A 25,245-nucleotide genomic window follows, 5' to 3' on the forward strand; every position below is an offset into this window, starting at 1 on the left:
TAATAGATACCTATAAAGTAGCACTTTCACAACCGTTGACACATTGTAACAACATAGACTTAGCTAGTTAGAGAACTTTACTTTCTGATATGAGCTTCTGAACAAGTCAATGATAGCCTCCCGAGAAAGTTACTTTAAACATGCTTACGTTCACGCTAATTTCATGATTTAGCTATTCCTTAAAAATAAATCAGCACACGCAGCCAAATGTTTAAATGTTGTGTAACTTACCGCTTCCGTATGTTCAAATAAACGCGCCAAACCCAGATCAACCAATCAGACAGCATTTTGAGTACCACGTCATGAATATTTGGTACCGCCCCTAGGCACTGGAGTTACAAAACCTTTGGGAGTAAGCTAATCTACATTTTCTGAATATATTAAAATGTTCTATATTTTTCATGAATGTTGATATCAGTTGAATAAAGAAAACTGACAAGGTCAAATGTATTTTATTTTAAATATAAAATCCCCATATCCAAAGTTTATAACATAATTCACGACTTCAACGGTGGTTTGACAATATGGTGAATTGATTGTTTTCTACCCTTATATCCAGCCGATCAAAAACGTGCATAAAGGTACAAGGAAGTAAAAGACTGGTCCATGGAGTTGAGGGAAAAGTTGTCCAACGAAGCACCAAAACTACTGCTTTTGTTCAATTTGTGCACTCACACAACGCAAAAACACAGCTAAGGCTTATACACCGCTTGGCATTTAAAGTTTTGAAATGATGCAGCAAAAAAAAAAAATGTACGCAGAACTGAGAAACTTACTGAAAATCACCCCCTTTGGCATTTAAACAGAGCCTAATAGTAGGATAGACACATATCAACTAGGACCCATTTCCAATGAACAAACAGCATATTGCCTTTGAAGAAAAATCCTACATGTCCATAAATCAGTGATAATCAGGTTCACAATGGGATATAGCTAGATATTGACATTATTACAATGTATACAAAGTGTCTGTAAGGAGTGTTGTCCAACACTTCCTATCTCACCCGTTTATGAAGATCAATGAACATCAAAAACAGCTTGAGTTCCAGATGTCCCTCAAACCTAGTTAACCATAATACAGGTTCCAGCATGTCATAAAACGTCCATAGGTTGTAGTCATGTTATCTGGGGTGTATTCATTAGTSCACACAGTAGCAAACCGTGGCAAAACATTTCACAACAGAAAACATTTTGCAACAAAAACAAGAATTTCCTATTGGACAAATACAGGTAGGTCCCGCCCKGTTTTGTCCCGTTTGCTTCCGCTTGGTTCCTAGTGAACACACCCCTGTAGAAGAGCTAGGTAGTCTACATAAAAAGGGCGAATGTGCTGGCAGTTTGTGGTTCATCTTGGCTTAATATCCTCAAGCTATGGATGCAGAGAGTAATCCGGTCGTGTGGAAAAATAGTCCACTGTTCCTTCATTACTCAAGATAGTATCAACAGAAACATGAGAATCAACATACATCAAATCAAAACAAATAAAATCCTGATAAGGATTCCGGGGATTCAAGACAGACGGGGTGAATCTGACAATTGATGCAGTTGCGCAGAATAAAATTAAAATGGTGATTCAACTCAAGTTTAAAACAATTCACTAATACAAATTATTACCAAGTGCTAACAATAGTCAACTAAAAGGATCATGAGAGCCAAACAGACAGGGTTATGGAATACAGATCATCAGGAGTGACAATGTTACCAATATGCATGACTTACTGTATATCCACTCAATACAGTTTCTGATTACAACGTGATAACAAAGGCAGTCAAAGCATGATTACAATACCTTTCAAGTGATTCCCCCAGTTTCTTCACACCCCCGAAACCACCAAGAATCACTAAAACTGTCTCACGGTGCATAATGACTTGGTAAAACCTCACATTACAGTGAGTCTTCATATGCCTGTGTTGTGTGTGTAGCTATATTTGTATGTCTTGAGTCAATACAAGACAATCCTCCATTGACATCTTCCTCCCACCTAGCTAAGCACCAAGGGTGACAGTTATAACAATGAAAATGAATGGGTCGGATCGACTGCTGCCACCAAATGCCATCAGTTCATCAGTCAGTCACGGAGCTTTTTGTCCTCTTGCCGTGCTTGGTCCCACCACCCCCGCCAGAGCTGCAGGCAATTGCGGTGCCATTGCAGYCGCCCTCCATGAGGGCCCGGTCAGCCTGGTCGTCCGCCCCYGCGTCGGGCAGCTCKTCCTGGATGTGGCGGAGGCGMGACATGGCSCGGTCGATGGTGGCCACGGAGACCAGGTTGAAGTCGTGCATGCTGACCAGGTGCAGCAGAAAGTTGCGGCAGAGGTTGCGGCGGGCGATGTAGGCGCCGCACTTCTCCACGAACTGCATGCTGGCCTGGTTCATCTGGTTGTCGGCTATGAAGCTAGATATGACCCGGAAACAGAACACAACAGGAGGAAATGAGGTTAGAATACTGATTTACTAGAGAGAATGAGTCAGATTAAGGACAACTTTTTAAATACATTATCCTATTTTATTTGTATCACATGTTAGATGTAAACTCTCAAAGTGTCATGGCTTTATGTGGATTTCTAAATTACAGTAACATAAGGATTACTGTTTTTATCCTTACTTAGACACCATCTATAGCACATGTTAAGAGGTAAACTCTTCAAGGTGATGTGGCTGTATGTGTATTTCTAAGTTATCTACTATAGTGCCGTAAGAGGCTAGTGATTAGAGATACATACCCACAGCTTTTAGGTACATACCCATGCTTCATGACGTGCAGGTTCCACAGCTTCATCACCTCCTTCTCGCCCTCGTTGACGTCTGTGAACTCCTCCAGTTGCTGTGGGTGGAAAAGTCATAAATTAGTCAACGCAAAGACCAAAATCTACCAACACAACCAGAAGGTACATTTTAGTATAAGGGAAGCAAAGCCCAGCTGTAGTTCAAGCCGACACTCATTTCTGTTGGATTCATATAGGGTGTAATCCTATCTTGACATGCTCGATTTTCATACATTGACATCAATGGGATACTCACATCTATCTCAAGTTAAGATATGGACTATTCTGTATAAACATCAGGCAGTCATTGTTATGTTTTTATTTTTTTTATTCTCTTCTGTTCTAGTCCATTGTACATAATCTCGGTCTGAGCAACAGTGTGAGCGGAGGGACTGACCGTGGCGGTCTTCTCTCTCAGCCACTCCGGGTCTCTCTCGTCCTCGCTGTCCACGTCCATCTCCTGGGGTCTGAGAGGCATGCAGCTGTCACTGTGGAAGTACAGGCGGTTGTGTCCGCTCACATAGGTCCTTTGCTGCTCCAGCTCCCCATCCTCAGACTCCAGGAACTCTGACAGGCTGGGCTTCGTCCGCTTGGGCCTACAAGACAGGAGCAATGGATTAGGGGTCAGAGGCTGTGGTTAGGTTAGGGACACACCCGCAGGCAAGCTAGTGGACAAATAGTACACATTCTCAGCTAGCTATATGGCTGTGATGGTACCATCTAAGTGAGGATATATGAAATACGTCAGCCAATCAAAATTGCAGTTTTACTTTTTAAGCATACAGCAAATACAAAAATAATTTCACATGATTACCCAGGAGGCTGAARATAACCAAGTGAATCTTTTTTATTTCAGTGCTTTGATTCTGACATGCAATCCTTGCTACTGGTTGACTGAGGGTGAGAGCCAATGAGATGAAGACAGGAGACGCCTTCTTTACCTGCACACCAGTACGTGTGTCACAGCAGTCCTCTTGACGGGGCCGTTGCGGCTGAAAGCGAAGCCGGGCTGGCTGTGGATGTCCTGGGGGTTGCCCACGTAGGAGCCGTCATAGCACTCATTGATGGACACGTCTATCCTAGCACCTTTAGGGTGAGGCTGGAGACACAGGGGGACATCAATTCAATTCAAATAACTATTTCTCAAACTCTCAACAACTCAAATATTCAACATACAGTATGCCAGGTACTTGGTAGTAGATGGCTTTAAAATCTCTTTGCTTTTAACAGTTTAATTGATTAACAGGTTAATCAAAAGATCAAATTAGCATAAGTTAATAGTTAACATTTTTAAAACATTACAATACATGCATTCATTACAGAATTCACAACACACTTAGTGTGTTCCCTCAAGCCCATACTCCACTACCACATATCTAGAACACAAAATCCATGTGTACGTGTGTGTATGTTATCATGTGTGTGTATATGCAAGTGTCTGTGCCTATGTTTGTGTTGCTTCACATTTTTAAATCTTTCAATTTTTTTCTGATTATACTGCTTGCATCAGTTACTTGGTGTGGAATAGAGTTCCATGTAGTCATGGCTCTATGTAGTACTGTGCACATCCCATAGTCTGTTTTGGAGTTGGGGACTGTGAAGAGACCTCTGGTGGCATATCTTGTGGGGTATGCATGGGTGTCTGAGCTGTGTGCTAGTCATTTACACAGACAGCTCGGTGCTTTCAACATGTCAATACCTCTCACAAATACAAGTAGTGACGAAGTCAATCTCTCCTCCACTTTGAGCCAGGAGAGATTAACATGCACACTATTAATGTTTGCTCTCTGTGTACGTGTGCTGCCCTGTCCCTCATTGTGGCACCTGACCACACGACTGAACAGTAGTCCAGGTGCGACAAAACTAGAGCCTGTAGGAACTGCCTTGCTGATAGTGCTGTTAAGAATGCAGAGCAGCGTTTTATAATGGACAGACTTCTACCCACCTTAGATACTGTTGTATCAATATGTTTTGACCATGACCGTTTACAATCCAGGGTTACTCCAAGCAGTTGTCACCTCAACCTGCTCAATTTCCAGATAATTTACTACAAGATTTAGTTGAGGTTTAGGGTTTAGTGAACAATTTGTCCCAAATACAATGCTATTAGTTTTTGAAATATTTAGGACTAACTTATTCTTTGCCAGCCATTCTGAAACTAACCGCAGCTCTTTGTTAAGTGTTGCAGTCATTTCAGTCGCTGTAGTAACTGACATGTATAGTGTTGAGTCATCCGCATACAGAGACACACTGGCTGGCATGTCGTTAATAAAGATTGAAAAATGTAAGGGGGCTAGACAGCTGCCCTGGGGAATTCCTGATTCTACTTGGATTATGTTGGAGAGGCTTCCATTAAAGAACATGTCTGTGTTCTGTTAGACAGCTAACTCTTTATCCACAATATAGCAGGGGGTGTAAAGCCATAACACAAMTTTTTCCAGCAGCAGACTATGATCGATAATGTCAAAAGCCAAACTGAAGTCGAACAAAACAGCCCCCACAATCTTTTAATCATCAGCTAATCATCAGTCATTTGTATAAGTGCTGTGCTTGTTGAATGTCCTTCCATATAAGCGTGCTGAAATAGGAAAACSTTCAAACATAGGAATCCTGTACACACACACTCACAAAGCCCTAGTCTCTCACCACGTAATTGAAAATGAACCGGCTGTGGGACTGTTTGAGGTGTTTTAGCAGGCTGTAAAGCTTCCTACAGTTCAAGGTGCACCAGGGACAGTGGAGGTCGTCTCTAGCCTCCGTCTGCTGCCGCGTGTTGTTGTTGTACAGGAACTGCCATGGGACAAAAGGATGGAAGTTCATTACAGGTTTATTAATAACTGAACCATTCTYAGTGATGCTCAAACAAGATTTTGTTTTACATTTAAGTATATTACGCTACCCTTCCCCTGTACTTAGAGGTGTGTCATGATAATCATAACCAGGCGTGTGCTACACATTAGTGATGGATGAGGCGAGTTTCCCCCTTACTATGTAAAGCGATGTGAAACATTTCATATTGGTGCATAAACAGACCTGGTAAAATATACGCAGTTTCTGCCTGGGTTCACACAGGATCTGTTCTCTTTTCATCTGGATGTCTGTGCTGACAGAGGCCTTCACAGCTACAACAGGGAGGGGAGGGAGAAATGAAGGAGACAGAGGTTATTAGCACAAACCATTTTTCGGGACATTATTGTGCTAGTGATGCCGCTGCATGTCGGTCTGGTCAATTTTATTATAAAGTTAAAGTCATTGTATATTTATGGCTCTAGTATCGGTTAGATGGTGACCAAGGCTGCATTTACACAGGCAGCCCAATTCTGACCCCCCCCCACACACACACTAATTGGCCTTTTGACCAATCACATCAGATTGGTCAAAACACCAATGAATGAAAAAATTATCAGAATTGGGCTGCCTGTGTAAACCCAGCCTTAGATACATACATTTTGAGTCAAGGCAAGAGAACAGTATACTGAAATTGGTGTGATTGAATCTAATGGGAGGTTACAATGTGTTGTTCCTTTTGGGTAAAAGCCAAGTAAGTTGCTATTGAGTGTGTTGTGTCTCTTACACAGGGGGGCAGATTTGAGTGTGCTGGGCCTGCTCTCCACGGGGCTGGAGCCGTCAGAGTTGCGTGTGGCCAGGGGCTTGGCCACGGGGGCTGTGGACTTGTCGCTGGCGTCGCCTGTCCAGCGCAGAGTGAACTGCAGCGTGGGTCCCTGAGAGAACGTCTCGAACGGTGGCAGCCTCTGTGGGAGCAGAGCCGGAAACATTGTCTCAGTACCATCATACACACATTTCGATGTGGAGTGTCCTACTGATAGTATAGTTGTCGTCCCCAACCCTGGTGCTGGAGAGCTACTGATTGGGCAAGCTGTTGTTTCAGCTCAGCACAACACCTGGTTCAGCTCTGCACAACAACACCTGATTCAATTAATCAACTGCTTATCAAGACTGATTAGTGTAATTAAAATCAGGCGATTTTAGTGCTGGTCTGAAACCAAAGCCTGCTAGGTTGGCACACACACGTGCCTTTGTCACACTCACCTTCCCATCCAGAATGGTTTCCCATGTGGCTCGTTTCTTGCTGACGGGGCAGTCCTCCATCCCTTGCATGGAGACTTCATATTCCCCATCCAGCAGCTGTAATCTCCTGCACATGACAGAGGTCCCTTATTAACTAGGACGCTCTGAGTAATGCATTTAACATTGAGTGTGAACAGTTATATGTGGTTATGGTTTCAATTCCGAAATAGGGCTCAGATATTATAGCACCCTAAAAAGCCACTCACAAGTGGCTAAATATCCTTGAGGTCAAAGTGCAGCAGCAACTTGGTAATGACAGTTGCCACCTGGGGATAAATGACTACCATTTTGCCATATATGGTATGTTGTTTACCTGTTCTTGTCAAAGACGGTCATCTGTGCAACAAAGGTCTCTGTGGTTCTCCATCCTTTCTCTGTGGGCGGAGCTTCTCTTCTTTCTGCTGGGCACCTCTGTCACATCTGAACATGTAAAGACACCAAACACAAAAGCAAGACATTTTCCTCATGAAAATAATGCCACATATCAAAACAAAATGGTTGCCATAATTTATATATATATATATATATATATATATATATATATATATATATATATATATATATATATATATATATACAGTAGCAGTCAAAGGTTTGGACCACACTACTCAGTAAAAATAGAGAAAAACCTTGACTATTTTCTACATTGTAGAATAATAGTGAAGACATCAAACTATGATATAACACATATGGAATCATGTAGTAACCAGAGAAGTGTTAACAAATCAAAATATATTTTATATTTAAAGTAGCCACCCGTTGACTTGATGACATCTTTGCACTCTTGGCATTCTCTCAACTACCTTCATGAGGCAGTGTCCTACAACTAATCTGCTTTCTCTCCAAACAAACACAGACATTTGATTTTATGTAAGTCATCCAACATCCCGAGGGTGTTTTAGCAACTACTTGCCTATGTTCTCATTGCCTCGCGTTCCAAGGCCGTTCATGTCCCTCCTCCCGGTGCGTAAGACCTGAACGGAGCGAGTAGGACTTGACATGTGGCTGTTGCTGGGCTCAAACTCGTTACTGGACACCAGCAGGGAGGGCAGGGAGCCAGGCTTGGTTTGTTGCTGCAGTCAGGATTCAAAGGCACTTGCTTTTTACCTTAGGCACTTGCTTCACCGGGCAGCTCTGACATCCTATGGAAAACAATGTTAAGGAGAAAGTTAGGATTTAGCTAGGAGGTGAGTTAGGGTTTGTTTATAAACATTTCACGTGATATTTGAGACAATGTGAGAGAGAAACGTTTTACCTTTCGTTTTTATGGCAGACTTTGACAGTAGACCTCTAAGAGGACCGAGCTTGTTCGTTTTCTGAATTCTGAGATGGCTTTCTCCGAGGGTGAAAGTGTGAGAAAAAAAAAGAAGCGTGTCTTATGTTTCATCCTTTGTCTCTTCCGTTTTTGGTACAAATATACCCAACCAAATTGGTATAAGGCATACAAATACATTGCATTTGAACATGGTGCAAACAGGAGAGTATTGAAGGGCATACCATCCTTATGGAAGAATCCAGTGAAGGTAAGCTGCAGGTGTGAGGACAAGCTAGAAGAAAAAGCAGTAATACACAAATCAGAAAAGATGCAGAGCTGTGGTAACACTCTCAGGCACAAGTCACATATAAGGCTCCCCACCCTTCCCACTGTTTCTCTCCTACTTGCCAGTCTCCACCTCTGATTACCTTACTGTCTAAATAAAGTGAAAACACCTCAAATTAAATACATTTAAAGAAAAGAAAACTAACTAACTATACGGCTCAAGATTTAAGTTATGATAAGCATCCATTAAAACGTATAATACGTCTCATAACTCTTACCTGTGAGATTCCTGCTCTCCCTTCATCTTCTCAACTCTGAGCAGCATGTCATCCACCTTGAAAGTTTTCCTGAGCACACAAGTTCAAGCACAGCACAAATTAGGACCTTAGAAGTGGCTTTAACTTTGATGAGATAAAAAAAAAAGTACAGTAGGACCTCAAAGATATGAACATGTCGGGAATGGAGGTCCATAAAATGGCCGTCCGTAACTTTGAAATTATCTTGATAACCGCATCTACCTTTATAGAAAATATAGATAGCGTATGTACACGGGTAAGCAAGGTGTACACTTGTGTGTAGCCCACATAAGTTTGGTTTTGCATTTAATACATGTCCCGGTTTGATATTGATCGTTTGGTTAACGTCCAGTCTGTAAGTTTGAGGTTCTTATCTTTGAGGTTCTACTTTATACCATCTCTGATTAATGTCTTACTACCATATAAAAATCATCTGATCCCTTTCAGATCAATCAGAGAACAATATGTTACCTTTTGGCATTTGTTCGAGTGTTTCTGTGGGTCATGAAGGTAAGAGTCCTGTGCAAGAATATAGGCTAAAATGGAAGCATTTGGAGGTTAATCATTAATACACCAGACATTGTGAAAATGAGAAAGAAAATAAAATGACACGTATATATCTATTATTATATATAGAGTGCCTTCAGAAAGTATTCACACCCCTTGACCTTTTCCACATTTTGTTGTGTTACAAAATGGGTTTAAAATTGATTTAATTTTTTGTCAACAATCTACACAAAATACTATAATGTCAGAGTGGAATTTTATTTTATTTTAAATAATCACATTTATGGAAAATAAAACACTAATATATTTTGAATAGATAAGTATTCAATCCCTTGAGTCAATACATGTTACAATCACAGCAATTACAACTATGAGTCTTTCTGGGTAAGTCTGTTAGATTTGTTTTATTCAATTCAGTCTGGTATGAGAACGGTAGCCCCTATCTGCAAAAGCAGGGTGTCTGCGGAAAGCTGAGTATCTTGGCTATTGACCTGTGCCTTAAAATCTTTGGTGTGGCTTACTACCATATATGGGCATACGAATGTATAAGGCAGGCCGAGCCGACGACTTAATTTCAAGATGGCTGCTACCTACATTGCAGTTAGCATAAACAAAATAAACACGGAATACGTCTATACACACCAAAAMTCGGGACTCCACAGATCATGGGGATGTCTTATTTGTCTGCCTGATTTTTTAATACATGTTTTATATTTAACTAGGCAAGTCAGTTAAGAACAAATTCTTATTTACAATGACAGCCTAGGAACAGTGGGTTAACTGCCTTGTTCAGGGGCAGAACGACAGATTTTTACCTTGTCAGATCAGGGATTCGATCTAGCAACCTTTCGGTTACTAGCCCAACGCTCTAACCAATAGGCTACCTGCCGCCCCTGTGACCTACCGTTATTGATCACCAGCCCCGAGAGTAATAATGTTTATTTTTGTTATTGTCTGTTTCATATTAGTTCACTGTTTGCTGTTCTAACTTTCATCCTTGTAACTTTGAAAAGGCCACTGAACTCTTATGACCATTGTTTTTGTGGTTCTCACCTCTGCCTTTGTCTCCAAAGTGTTACTGTTTGCATTGTGTGTGTGTGTGTGTGTGTGTGTGTGTGCTTCACACCTATTTCGAGTCACTGTACAGATAAAGGCCTGTTGTTTTTACTTCACAGTAATGTCGTTTTCTACATTTAGTCAACTGTAATTCTGTGTGTCTTACAACAATATTTTCCTTTTTCCCCCTCTAAATATAAATTTGACCCCTTTTCTCCCCAATTTTCGTGGTATCCAATCGCTAGTAATTACTATCTTGTCTCATCGCTACAACTCCCGTACGGGCTCGGGAGAGACGAAGGTCGAAAGCCATGCGTCCTCCGAAGCATAACCCAACCAAGCCGCACTGCTTCTTAACACAGCGCGCCTCCAACCCGGAAGCCAGCCGCACCAATGTGTCGGAGGAAACACCGTGCACCTGGCCCCCTCGGTTAGCGCGCACTGCGTCCGGCCCGCCACAGGAGTCGCTGGAGCGCGATGAGACAAGGATATCCCTACCGGCCAAACCCTCCCTAACCCGGACGACGCTAGGCCAATTGTGCGTCGCCCCACGGACCTCCCGGTCGCGGCCGGCTGCGACAGAGCCTGGGCGCGAACCCAGAGACTCTGGTGGCGCAGCTAGCGCTGCGATGCAGTGCCCTAGACCACTGCGCCACCCGGGAGGCCCCCTTTATTTTATTTACCACAGAATGGAGGATGCAGACGATTTAGATGATGACGTTTGGGAGCCATGGTTCTACATCCACTTTTCATAGACCTCTTGAAAAATAAAATAAGGACTTGTGGCACCCTTCGTCCTTACAAAATCGGTTTCCCCAAGACCAAGGTAAACGACATGACAAAGACAGCGGAGAGGGGGACCATACGTTGGAACAGGAATAACAAGCTACTTTTGGTGAAATGGAAGGACACTAGGGAAGTAACCATGCTCACCACAAAGCATAAGGCATTCAATAACAACCATGTCCCAAGGAGGGTGAAAAGGGAAGAATGTCCCCAGTCCTATTTCTGTGAAGGACTACATTGCCAGCATGGGGGGTGTCGACCTATCTGATGCTCTGATAGGCTACTACCAGGTCCTCCACAAGACCAGGAAGTGTTATAAGAATTTTTTTTGCCACTTTGTGGACATTGCTACAGTAAATGCTTTCATTCTCCACAAGCAGATGTCCAAAGCAAAAAAGGTCAACCCCCTCTCTCCCAGTTGGCCTTCCGAGAGCAGCTGGTGTTGGAAATGGCTGAATTGGGGGCCCAAAGCAACCATCTCAAGACCCCCCACTCAAGGTGAGCGCCACTATCCAACACACATGCAAAAAGACAAAAGGAAGAACTGCATGCATTGCACAAAACACAGGGGGCGAAAAAGGGTGAAATGCCAGGTCTTCTGCCCAAAATACCGGTTCGCTTTTTGTTTCCTGGCAGAGAGGGACTGCTTCAAAGACTATCACGACACGGACAAGCTATGCTGAAAGTGAAATCTAATCATCTACACCTGGGATGTAAAACGAACACGAATGCAATTTGTAAATAGTTCAGCTTATTTCTATTTTTGCACCCTTTTTAGTGAAGAACATGTGTAACCAACTTTGTGTTTGATAAGATATTTTTGTATATTTTTGAATGCATATCTGTTGCTTTTATATTGTTTTTGTAAACAGTTAATTTGTATGTGGGACCAATATATTGGATATGCCTAGGCTAAACATTCAGGCACTTTTGAGTGGTTGAAAACACTTGGATATCCCCTGTATGTCCCCCGACACCACCACAATGTTTGAGAGAGGTTGGTGTTGTAGAAACTTAGTTTTTATAGTGAAAAATAACTTTTAGGCATATCCATGTGCAATTACCACATTCGGACAATTTGGAGGTTGAAAGGACACTTGAATGTACCCTGGATACCACATAACACCACCACAATGTTTGAGTGAGGTTGATATAGTAGAAATTGTTTTTATACTGAACAAATAGCATTTAGGGATTGCAAATATGTAATAGCACTGGAATAATCTAATTTACAGACATACCACTTWGAAGAAGTTTAGGGACACTTGGAAACATCCCGTGACCACACTTACTAAAATATCTGCCCATTTCTAGTTGTTAGGCCTATCAATGCCATTTTTTTTCTGATACTGTTCACATTTTGTGGGAGCCATCTGATGTGTTTCCAGCTCTGGGCATCAATAATTATCTTATTGATGAAAGATTACTTTCAAAATATTTGGATTTTAATTTTGTGTGTGCTTGATCTTGTGTATTCTGAACTATGTAACTCCTATCTTCTGATAATTTCCTCAATCTCCCAGATGTCTTCTTTCCAGATATAGCAATTTTTGGCATGTCAGTATCATGTAATTACACATGAATAGCAGTTCCTTTTGGGTATGTCTATTTAGGTGGAAATCAAAATGTTGCCTTTACATCTAAGAGGTTAAACTCTGGAACTGTTTTAAAGTCCCCATTGGCCTCATGGTGAAATCCCTGAGCGGTTTCCTTACTCTCCGGCAACTGAGTTAGAAAGGACGACCTGTATATTTGTAGTGACAATGTATTGATACACCATTCAAAGTGTAATTAATAACTTCACTATGCCCAAAGGGATATTCAATGTCTGATTTTTTCTTCATCTACCAATAGGTGCCGTTCGTTGCGAGGCATTGGAAAACCTTCCTGGTCTTTGTGGTTGAATATGTGCATGAAATTCACTGCTCGACTGAGGGACCTTACAGGTAATTGTATGCATGGGGTAGTCATTCAAAAATCACATTAAACACCACTATTGCACACAGAGTTATTCCATGCAATTTATTATCTGACCGGTTAGGCAAAGTCTTAGTCTTGCCATAACAATGGGGTTGAATACTTATTGACTCAAGACATTTCAGCTTTTCGTTTTTATTTTTTTGTTAACATTTCTAAAAACACAATTCCACMTTGACATTTTGGGTTATTTTACATAGACCAGTGACACACAATCTACATATAATCCAATTCAGACTGTAACAACAAAATAAGGAAAATTTCAAGGGGTGTAAATAGTTTTTGAAGGCACTGTACATTATGTATACATGTATATTATGGATGTAATATTTGCTTACTGCAATCAGGTTCCTTGTGCGGAGAAATCTGTAGATTTGAGTTGGTTCTGCAAATACATCATAACAATAATCATAGCCTGCTCAATAATCTTATTTTTTATGATTTTAGTAAGAATTGAATAAAATTATGGTATGAATGTATTCACAGAGCTGTATAGTATTGCAGAGCCGCACATATATATCCTATGCATGTTATGGTTCCAGGCCCACTTTCTAATAAAATTTAGTCAGAGATAGGCCTCATATTAGTCAGTGTCATTGATATTAGTTGTGAGAAAAGTAGACAACAAAATCCAAATTATACGCTATTGGTTATTTTAAAAGATTTCCACCTGGCTTAAAATCGTTACTTCCTGGTATAAGTAAAAAGTCATGCAACTCACTTTCAAAGGCCTGTAGAAACAACTCATGGTCGGCTTGAATCTGCTCCATCTTCGGCTTCTTCACCGTGGTCATTACAGTTGTCGAGGCCGGGTAGACGGCGCCGTTCGCTTTACAACTGGTCCCACTCATGACTTCACCTGAATGCTGTAGATGGTGCATCCATGCAGATGAAACAAACATTATTATGGTCCTTTTCAAAACAAAGGAAGCATAATCATATCAGCTAACGTTAGTTGGGTTAGCAAGCTAGCTAACCTACTTTAGTATGGGCTTTGTATAACATTATATTTTTCCATTTCAACATCCCATAAGACTATGAAAGATCATAGCTAACTACACACATACATATTTATGTAAGAAATATAGAGGTAAACACATTGGCTAGCTACCGTAATTTGTCTCAAATTCCAGCATCTGGATTTTTGTTAGCTAGTTAGCCAGCAAGGCTAACTAGCTAGCATAAACAAATAGTCAAAATGTCCTAAATTATAACTAGATAGCTTAAACGTGTGGGAGTGATATTCGAAACGGGTAAAACACAAAAGTATGCTTTGCTATCTGACTGTACAACACTGAAGCTAACCTTGTGAGCATTAGCTAAGATTAGCAAGCCAGCTAGAGACTCACCAACACAGGCAACCCATGAAATTAGCAAGGAAGCAAGCTGCTGCTAGCTAAACTAGCATAGTAGGTTAACGAGAAGAAATCCCAAATGTTGCGGTCCAGTATTCCCTCCAACGATTCACACAAAGTCGACTAGTAAAGTACATCCATCATATTTACATACAAATATTAGATTATGTTATTGGTTATATGAAAAACATTAAAACTTCAGATGAGCTACACGTTATGCTAAAATCGTGTGGTCTTTACTGGACATCTAGAAATACTTCTCATCCAATAGAAATTCGAATATGGAATTTGAGACTTGTGATTGGGCAGACACAACTGTAAGTGACACCATCATGTTCGGTGGAAGAGGCAAATTGCCGCTCGCTTTCTCTTGCTTTTCAACGATTTTGCGGGAAATCTTTCCACCAACCGGGCATGATTCGTGAAGATTGTTTACTTTTCTGCCTAGCCGCATATTTCTGGTGCCAATTATAAATCAATACACTTGTTGCCAAATATTGTGCAAACCAGAAAACTGATGATAGGAAATGTACTGTCTATGTTATATATTTTTATGGTGAATGTAAATGCCCACCATTATCAGTTAAACGTGTTTATAATGCATGGTCTAATAATAAAAACCAATGGTAAGTTTTTCGCTTGTCAAGCGGTAATTTATTGTAATTCACATGTTTTTGCACGGACTCAGTTGAAGCACGGAACCGGAAGTACAGCATTCACAACTTCCACACGTGTGGAAAATGCGTTTGGGCTAATTTAGTTCACTATTCTTGTTTTTACGTAATACTTTAATAACATTTACAACAGAAGGCAGTCAAAATTAAAGCACCAAGTAAGTGACGATGGCTGAGATAGTCCAACAGCGGATCGAGAATCGAATCCCAGAGTTGGAACAGTTGGAGAGAGTGGGACTGTTCAGSAAAAAAGAAGTCAAGTAAGATTAAAAACACTCTAGTTTAGCTAACTAACAATGTTGGCAAAAATCTTTGAAGTTGTATTAAATCCGATTAATCTCCCAATTACAGATCCATGCTAAAAAGGGCGACAGCTTTAGAATACAAACTGCATCGATTGATCATAACCAAAGTTGACTTCATTGCATACATTCAGGTGAGTGCCAAATACCAGTGAATACAGCTTGAAAATGTGAGTATGGGCAATCAAAAACAAGTATTATACAATGTATTAATCTGTGTTATTTCTTTGTTATTTCAGTATGAAATCAATGTATTAGAGCTGATAAAGAAGAGAAGATCAGTAAGTTTTGAATCTCATATGTAATTATTATATACATGAAGGATTTGTTTCATTGGTTCATTTCATTTTGTAGGCTACACATTCGCAGCTACAAGTTGAATTGTGGTATAGGCCTACAAATAAAGTGAATAGCAATTAGGTAGATTAACAAAACAATGAAAGTGATGTTGATGAAGCCAGTTTCGGAGAGTTCCGGCATGTGCCAGCTCATGGCAGAGACTGGTGCTTCTGGCAACCCACTGGTGTGATGGTGATGCATTGGCTTGCTGGCCATAATGTTGTCCTCAGCCTATCTGTAGCCTTCCTGTGATGGAGTTGGCTTGGTGGCCCTGATGTCGTCCTCAGCTCAACCTCTCTGTAGCCTGGATTTATCACCCAAGTGGGTGCACGTCTCTGCAGTTACTATGGCACAAAAAAGCTCACCACACATCAATCCAGAGCAGTAGTCATCCTCACTACGAACACTCTGCCATTTCCACAATGCAGTCAGGTCTTATAAGGCAGGGCTTAATATAAGCCTAGTTGTCTGTTTCTGAGGTCGGACAGGCAATGTTCCACTTTTTTAAATTTAAATAGAAGCCGGTGCTGAGCCTGATGCATCTTTTAAATGCAAACGTTAGTCGGCAGCTAGCTATCTAGCTAGCCTAAACAAGCAGACTTGCCATCACTCATGGGTAAAAACAACCAGATATATATCCAATCAACACTCAATGACTTATCAACAAAAAAAACACAAATTAAAATCTAAAATATACAGAGCTCTGTTTGGCTGCCTTACAGCGCCATGGCAACGACAGAATCCACTAATAATAATATCCACTTTCAGTATCATGCTAGAGTTTACAACCAATGAATGCCTGCAAATCCATTTGAAGTTCTATGAACTATGGACATATTTAATATCTGTATCAGGAGTTAATATTTGTTCCTCATCATGTTTCATTTTTAGCGCATCGGCTATCAGTTCAAAAGAGAGGAGATAGAGTTTTCCATCATCTCGAGGATCAACAGCATTTTCAGAAGGGCCACAACTAAATGGAAGGTACTGTACAAGCCCTATATGACATAGCTATTAGCTACGGGATGTTGAATATATCAAACAGCGCTATGCAGAAGGCACCAAAGAAGTCAATGGACAGACCAATTAGATCTCCTCTTTTTGCAGGATGATGTGCAGTTGTGGCTCTCTCACATTGCTTTCTGTAAGAAATGGGTAAGTTTAAGTTATCTTGGGTTCTTTCCTGATAAACGTTGAATAAATGTTGTGCTCTGGTGCTGAAACGGCTATTTTTGTTATCTCCTCAAATAGAACACAAAGATTCAACTCAGCAAGGTGTTCTCCTCCATGCTTGCCATTCATCCTGAGAAACCAGGTAGATTTATCATCATACTATGGTGACATACCATGTCAATGGCATATGTCCTTGTAATATACACTGAGTGTACAAAACATTAGGAACACATTCAGTTGCACCCCCTTTTGCCCTCACAACAGCCTCAATTCGGGGCATGGACTCTACAAGGTGTCGAAAGCGTTCCACAGAGATGCTGGCCCATGTTGACACCAATGCTTTCCACAGTTGTGTCAAGGTGGCTGGATGTCCTTTGGGTGGTGGACCATTATTGATACACACAGGAAACTGTTGAGCGTAGAAAAACCCAGCAGTGGTGCAGTTCTTGACACACTCAAACCGGTGCGCCTGGCACCTACTACCATACCCGGTTCAAAGGCGCTTAAATTTTGTCTTGCCCATTCACCCTCTGAATGGCACAAATACACAATCCATGTCTCAATTGTCTCCAGGCTTAAAAATCTTTCTTTAACCTGTCTCCCCCACTTCATCTACACTGATTTTGAAGTGGATTTAACAGGTGACATCAATAAGGGATCATAGCTTTCACCTGGCCAGTCTATGTCARGGAAAGAGCAGGTATTCCTAATGTTTTGTACACTTCGTGTATAATAGTATGCCATTTAGCATATGCGACTTAGTTATGTGTGCATACATTTTTACGTATGGGTACTCCTGGGAATCAAATCCACTACCTTGGCGTTACAAGTGCCGTGCTCTACCAACTGAGCTGCAAAGGACCACTATCTACACTACACTGGGTCCTATCATTGCTCCAGTTGTGTGAGTGGATGACAGCCTAGTCAGCAGAATCGTTGATTGCCTCTCCTTTTTCCAGCCCTCTGGATCATGGCTGCCAAGAGCGAGCTGGAGGACAATAACTTGTCAGAGAGCGCCAGACACCTGTTCCTGCGTGCCCTGCGCTTCCACCCGGAAAGCAAGAAGGTCTACCAAGAGGTACGGAGTGGCATTTGATTTTCAATGAATTGAAGAATTACCATATTTGGCTCGAAGCTGAGATGCTGTGGTAGCAAACACTGAATGCACACAAAAGCCTAAATGTAGCAGAACCACTGTTAAAACCCCCAGGATGATTGATACCCGTGTCTCTACCTGAACAGTACTTCCGTATGGAGCTGTTGAACGCTGAGAAATTGAGGAAGCAACAGAAGGGGCTGGAGTGGGCTGAGATGGATGTGGTGAGTACACGCACACACCTTTTTGAGTTTCTTCTTTTTGTACTGAGTCACTGATTGTCCTCTTCACTCTACAGGAAGAGTGCGACTTCTCCCCTGAGATCATGAGTGGCAAACTGGCCGAGTTGGTGTACAGAGATGCTACTGGGAAAATCCAAGGTGAGCTGTTTTCCATCACATTCTATTTGTTCTATGCCATTCGTATTGCCTAACAGTCATCCGTATGTCTACTTTGGTTATTAAGAGAGTAGAGACAGTGTTTTGGAGATGTTAATGGTTTTCTCTGTGCTGTCCACAGGAGCTGATTTCATCCTGTCTCTTTTGACCATCGCCGCCATCTTTGACTTCACTAAAGAACTACAGGACACCATTATACAAGAGTACGGCTACATTTTGGGTTGCTGATCTCTGTATTCATTTTTCAACATGACACAACACACACTGACCATGCTGAATGTCCTGTCCCCAGCCTGCAGAGCAAATACACAGACGACTCACTGACGTGGGACTTCATGGCCAAGCGGGAGCTGGAGGCGACGGTAGGAGAGGCGCTTCAGTCAGCCAAGGGGCGGGCCTCTGACATCGCCAGGAGAGAGGAGCGCTGCTGCCAGGTCTACGAGGAGGGCCTCAACAGCCTCAACACAGGTACGTACACACAACAAACAGAAATGCACACACCAACACAGGTTAGACAGAAACACATCACATTACAAACACACAGGTAAGACACAACACGAAACTTAACATAGGTAGACATAACATAATGCAAATAAAGACCTCAACACAGATAGACACGATACAATAAGTACACAACAACACAAGTGACGTGTTGGATGAAGTGTAACGGAGGAGGTTCGAGGACCACGTTCGGGGTGGGTAACCTTGCCTGAGACCTGAAAAGTTGCATTTGCTTCCTAGGCGGGCTAATGCCGTCATCTGGGGTCCAGGCGACACTGCTTCGAAACTAGGGATGCTGTTTGAGTACTCGCATTAGTTTTTTTCCCCTGGTACTCGAGTATTCAAATAAAAACATTTATTTTTAGAACACAAGGGCTGCACTGGAAATGTTTTTTTGCATTTGTCTATATGCCAACCGTGCGCAACAATGCCTAATTTATCATACAGATAAATCCTAATTGTTAYTTGCCCCATATATTCAGCCAATAAAAAAACAAGTGTCATTTTAAGATGTTGAAACCGTATATTATGGAACACAATGTTAAAAAAGGCAGTAACCTCAGTGGTGGCGCTTGCTTGTGGAAGCCCTCTGTTAGGAATCAAAAACCTGTCTTTACGTAGTCCAAAGTAAATAAATATGAATTGAAATTGCCCCATATCTATTCAGTCAATAAAAAGCCATTTGAGAATCATTCATTGAAACAGTAATGAGCTGTGTTAACTGCTCGGCTCTGGCGGGATCTCAGCGGCGCTTTTCAGTGACAATAGATGCGGTGCGAGATTGCTGCTGCTTGTCCCCCTCCGAGAATGTTTATTTGRGCTTGATAAGCATATGATTTCTCATGGCAATAGCTGTGCTATGATAGGAGAGCTTGATATTTGCATTGCAAACTACGCAATATACTTCCAACCCTTACTGCGTTTGGCCGCCATGCTGATAGTGCCCATTTCACACTGTGCCTGATCCCCCCCTCCCCAACAATGTAGCCTACATTTGCATTCATGTCAGAGTGATTAGAGGGACAATAAAGCGCTGAGTAGCAGGCCGTTAGCGTTCTGACATCGTTAGCGAGTTGGGTACTACCAATGCATCGGCGCCTTTCATGTAGAGAGCATAGGAGGAGAGTACCGTGACTCAGCGTTCGCGTGGAATTTGACTGTGGTCGTGACTCATGACTGCCAGTCACGGCAACAACCCTAGTGATGYGMGGTCTCTCTGRTGTGTTCCAGAGGCCATGTGGGCGTGCTACGTGTCCTTCTGCCTGGAGAGGTTCAAGAGGAAAACCAACGTCCAGCAGCTGAAGGAGAAGGTTAACATTTCAAACCATGGCTATAATTGCTGATGAGCACTTTTTAGGGAAGAATATTGATAGAGTGATGATCTAGTGTTAATGACTAGTATATTGGTGAAATTAGTATAGGGTTTTCTAAGACTGAACTCTGGCCTGTGTGTGTGTTGGCATCCCTCAGAGGCAGGAGAGGCTGCTGGCAGTGCTTCAGCGTGCCCACGACTCCTCACTGCTGAAGGAGGACTTCTACAAGAACTGGGTAATTAGATTTCTTATGGCAAGAGTAAATCTAGGACAGCAAGTGTATAAACATAGGCTCTCTAACATACAAACATACAGCATAGCAACCAATAGGATACATGAGGTTCACAACATGTAACGATTTCCTGTGTGTGTGTCCCTCCATCGGTCTGTTCAGCTGCAGGTCTTACTCTCATCAGGAGACTCGGAGCAGACCGCTGCGGTTGCCATGGCAGCCACCCAGCGCTACAGACAATCTGTGGACGTGTGGTGCCTGGCCCTGCAGACGATGGTGCATCTGGGGAGTGGCGCCACAGGCAAGCTATTCCAGGACGCCCTGACACACGTGAATCCCAAGGTACACACACACACACACGGTGTGTGAAAGTGGGGCACCTCCAACTTTGTCCCAGATAATTTCCTACAGCATATTAACTTCCTCAAATTACTGCTATTCGCTGCTAGAAACCAGTTCCAATATGACTGGAAGGGCTCAATTCAATCAAACCCACAGTGCAGTATTTACGTGGTYGTTCCTTTTCCCGTGGTCACATGACAGACAATCTGACAGAATGGCTTCAGGTACTGTTAAACCCCATTACTAATACCGGGTAGACTTTCCTTACAGGTAAATTCTTCAGGTACTGTAAAAACCTATAGCTAGTACCAGGACTTTGTTGATTTCACGTTCGTAGACGTTGAACTGACATCTYTGCCCAGTGGGTAGTATGTAGTAGAGCTGGGATGATAAACCGATCACTTATCGACACCGACCATACAGATCACTTTTTCGCAGGCATTTTGCTGATATCGTCATGCTAAGTAGCCTATACAAGAGAAATGAAATAAGTTTGCTAATATGGGTGACTGTTTATGGGGCAATTGATGGCTACAATCAAACTAGTAGTTTAAAACAACTGGTGCACACTGTTATTAACGTATCCTTTTATTTATTGCAATATGGATCTTGTAGCTAGTCTTTCAATGTTATGACAGGTGTTGTGCAATATAAGGGGTGGCTAACGAGAAGGGGCTGACTGAGGGGGGCGTATGGTCACCCTCCAATTCGTTATTTAATTATGTAGRCACAAAGACATTGTTGATCTGGAAATGTGAGTTGCGAAATAATATAGGCACAATGGGATTGTCTCTGGAATGTAAAAAACATTTTGACTAAGATTTATGAGAAAAGGAGTATGTTACAAAAGTGTTTGGAGCATCAGAGTGTACTTACCGGTAACAATTTTCCGGCCCAGCAACCCATGAAAATATTCTAAACGTAAAAGAAGCGTCTTACTTGATGTTAACCACCCTGGTCTTGTCTGTTGACAGTTGAGTTTGCCCCTGTGGCAGCTGCAGGTGGAGTGGAGCATGACATCACAGAGCCCAGAGGAAACTGAGGCCCTGTTTCAGGTACAGAACCAAGCCCAACCTCTCAAATTACATTAGTTTATGACATTTTAATACAATACCAGTTTACACTTGTGATAATTCAAATCTCTGTCCAGACAGTGCTTTGACCAAGCTTTTCCTGGTTCTATGTCGTTCTTAGCCTCCATTGTGTCATAGRGCAAAAGCAGTAGTGCCTCATGGGCTGCGTTTACATAGGCAACCCAATTCTGATATTTTGACCAATCACATCAGATCTTTTTCAGAGCTGATCTGATTGGTCAAAAGACCAATGTGTGTAAACGCAGCCATATTTCCCTACATACAATGTTGTCTGGTTGGATGAGAATTAGTTGTAACGGTTCGTTTCTCCTCTGCTCTCAGAGAGGTCTGCTGTCTGTGGTGCCTGCCGTTTCCATGGAGATAAAGGAGAGGTACCTTGACTGGTCCTACAGGGCCGGAGGCTACAAGAAAGCCAGGAAGACCTTCACAAGGTACTGAATATTAATAGTACTATTAGATTATTCATTTCTCACCAGTTCTGCATTATGAAGGCAATCATTACAATGATGATTCTAATTCAAGGTAGTTATTTTGTACAAGGTATCCTCGTTTAGATGACGACTTATTTATACGCATTTCAGTTCAGCATTTTGTAGAAGAAAAACAAAGTTGGACCTTTTCTTATTTTCCAGCTTGCATGAGAGCCGGCCCTTCTCCAAGGCCTTTTTCACCAGAATGATCCAGATGGAGAAAGATCAAGTGAGTGTGTTGAGTCACAATGTATGGGGAAACAAGAACACATGTCCAAGCTCAAACAAATGTATGTCGCAACCAACCAAAGCATAGTCTCAAACTAGCTTGTTGTTCRAATATTGCCACATATTGTTGTGGCTTTATGTACAAAATGTTGTATGGAGGGWTTACCTATTCACTACTGTTAGGATTTTGTTCCCAGATCTGTTTGTCCTGTGTAGCCAACTCCTATGGTCGTTGTCAAGGCTGGTGTACTAACTGGAATGATGTGACTGTTCTTTTAGGAGACTCCCAAGATGAGCAACCTGAGGYACTTCTATGAGAGAGCCCTGAGGGAATTCGGCTCCACAGATGATGGTGAGATTCTGAAAAGCGCATTCYAAGCAGCTAATTTCAAATAAGTCCCACYGGGATTATTGCATGTCAGTTGCTACACGAACAACTAAAAGACTTCCAATAGGCCAGTAGAAYAATGAACAAGACATACATGGTTGGAASTACAGGGTTTGCAGGCTTTTATTCCAGCCCAACATTAACACACCTGATTCAACAGCAACTTTGATTAGCTGATTGAGGTGTTTTAGTATGGCATGCATATAAACCTTTACTTCCATGTAGTTTTCTGGGATATAAAGTAKGTTGAGATGGTCACTCAGGGCTGTATATGGCCTTTTTCCCTCCAGATCTGTGGCTGGAGTATATCAGAGAGGAGCTTGGGCCCAGCGGCCAGCCAGAAAACTGTGGGAAGATCCACTGGAGAGCCATGAAGCTGCTGGAGGGGGAGAGTGTGGAGAGATTCACTGCCCAGTACACCCTGCTGCAGACTGGACACATCTAGAACACACCTGACCCCCCCTGGTCCAACAGTGTTGTGGGAAATGGCTTACTGTGCAACTGCAGTTCGGATGAGTAGGTAGAAGTTGATTTAACCACTGATACAGAGTCAGCTATATTTGATCATCCTAATYGTTAAGGTTAGGGGATCGAGTAGATCTGTGGTTAAGGGCAACTACCTAGAGACAGGGATAACAAGCTGTTCTGTTTATATGACGAGTTAAATTTGTACCTTGCATTTTGTATACGACGTGGTGTTTCATGCAAGTTTACAACTTCAATCATTTCTTTTTGAAGATAGTTATGTTAATGTACACATCAGTAAGAATAACATTTTATTATGTATTTACAAAACATGAACATTGTCACTTAACTTGAAATAAAAGCATGAACAGTCTCCTTGGTCAGGGTGTTTCTACAGTGTTCCGTCTGTAGGTCAATATCACATTGTAGCACATGGGATTGTCGTTATTCTGTTTTAATAACCAGTGCGTCACATGACTACTTACATGCATGTGAGTATTATGACCCTGTCCCTGAACGACCCCTGACTTGCTTACTCAGATTGGAGCCTAGGGATGGCAGTATGTCCACTGACCAACCAGTGCTTTGTGAAACCTTTTCTTGATTACAGAGTAAACAGATTTAGCTCGACACAAGACATTTATCTGCAGTCAGAACATTGCACTCTCCTGATCCTTAGTACCATTAGTGCCATTGGAAAGTATTCAGACCCCTTGACTTTTTCCACATTTTGTTTGGTTACAGCCTTATTCTGAAATGTAAATAGTTTTACCCCCTCAATCTACACACTACCCCATAATGACAAATCAAAACAGGTTTTCTGAAATTGTTGCTATTTTATACAAAATAAAAGTGAAATATCACATTTACATAAGTATTCAGACCCTTTACGCAGTACTTTGTTGAACGATTGGCAGCGATTACCGCCTCGAGTCTTCTTGGGTATGACGCTACAAGCTTGGCACACCTGTATTTGGGGAGTTTCTCCCATTATTCTCTGCAGATCCTCTCAAGCTCTGTCAGGTTGGATGGGGAGCGTTGCTGCACAGCCATTTTCAGGTCTCTCCAGAGATGTTAGATCGGGTTCAAGTCCGGGTTCTGGCTGGGCCACTCAAGGACATTCAGAGACTTGTCCCAAAGCCATTCCTGCATTGTCTTGGCTGTGTGCTTAGGGTCTTCGTCCTGTTGGAAGGTGAACCATCACCCCAGTCTGAGGTCCTTAGCACTCTGGAGCAGGTTTTCATCAAGTATCTCTCTGTACTTTMCTCTGTTCATCTTTGCCTTGATCCTGACTAGTCTCCCAGTTCCTGCCACTGAAAAACATCCCCACAGCATGATGCTGCCACCAACATGCTTCACCGTAGGGATGGTGCCAGGTTTCCTCCAGACATGACGCTTGGCATTCAGACCGGAGAATTTTGTTTCTCATGGTCTGAGTTTTTGGGTGCCATTTGGCAAACTCCAAGCGGGCTGTCCTGTGCCTCTTTTCTTTTTTTTTACTGAGGAGTGGCTTCCGTCTGGCCACTCTACCATAAAGGCCTGATTAGTGGTGCTGTTCCTCCACAGAGGAACTCTGAAGCACTGTCAGAGTGACCATTGGGTTCTTGGTCACCTCCCTGACCAAGACCCTTCTCCCCCAATTGCTCAGTTTTGCCGGACGGTCAGCTCTAGGAAGAGTCATGGTGGTTCCAAACTTCTTCCATTTAAGAATGATGGAGGTGACTGTGTTACCGAGAACTTCTATGCTGCAGAAATGTTTTGGTAGCCTTCCCCAGATCTGTGCCTCGATACAATCCAGTCTCGGGGGCTCTACGGAAAATTCCTTTGAGCTCATGGCTTGGTTTTTGCTCTGACATGCACG

General features: G+C 42.2%; 1 protein-coding gene and 1 pseudogene across 1 annotated transcript; one reads left to right on the forward strand and one right to left on the reverse strand.

Moving 5' to 3' along the window:
- Positions 1 to 1,480: 1,480 nt before the first annotated feature.
- On the reverse strand, positions 1,481 to 13,910 carry LOC111982252 (polycomb protein suz12-B-like; annotated as a pseudogene).
- Positions 13,911 to 15,055: 1,145 nt separating this feature from the next.
- utp6 (UTP6 small subunit processome component) lies at positions 15,056 to 23,757 on the forward strand. Its single transcript, XM_024013359.3, has 19 exons — positions 15,056 to 15,303; positions 15,395 to 15,479; positions 15,585 to 15,626; positions 16,576 to 16,668; positions 16,792 to 16,839; positions 16,936 to 16,999; positions 17,817 to 17,935; positions 18,100 to 18,177; positions 18,252 to 18,333; positions 18,473 to 18,554; positions 18,644 to 18,819; positions 20,083 to 20,162; positions 20,323 to 20,400; positions 20,560 to 20,739; positions 21,714 to 21,794; positions 22,155 to 22,264; positions 22,466 to 22,532; positions 22,811 to 22,883; positions 23,210 to 23,757. The coding sequence occupies exons 1-19, from the start codon at positions 15,212 to 15,214 to the stop codon at positions 23,362 to 23,364; spliced, it is 1,785 nt and encodes a 594-aa protein (XP_023869127.1). The 5' UTR covers positions 15,056 to 15,211; the 3' UTR covers positions 23,365 to 23,757.
- Positions 23,758 to 25,245: the final 1,488 nt, after the last annotated feature.

The sequence above is a fragment of the Salvelinus sp. IW2-2015 genome, linkage group LG1, assembly GCF_002910315.2.
Source record: "Salvelinus sp. IW2-2015 linkage group LG1, ASM291031v2, whole genome shotgun sequence".
Taxonomy (NCBI): Eukaryota; Metazoa; Chordata; class Actinopteri; order Salmoniformes; family Salmonidae; genus Salvelinus; species Salvelinus sp. IW2-2015.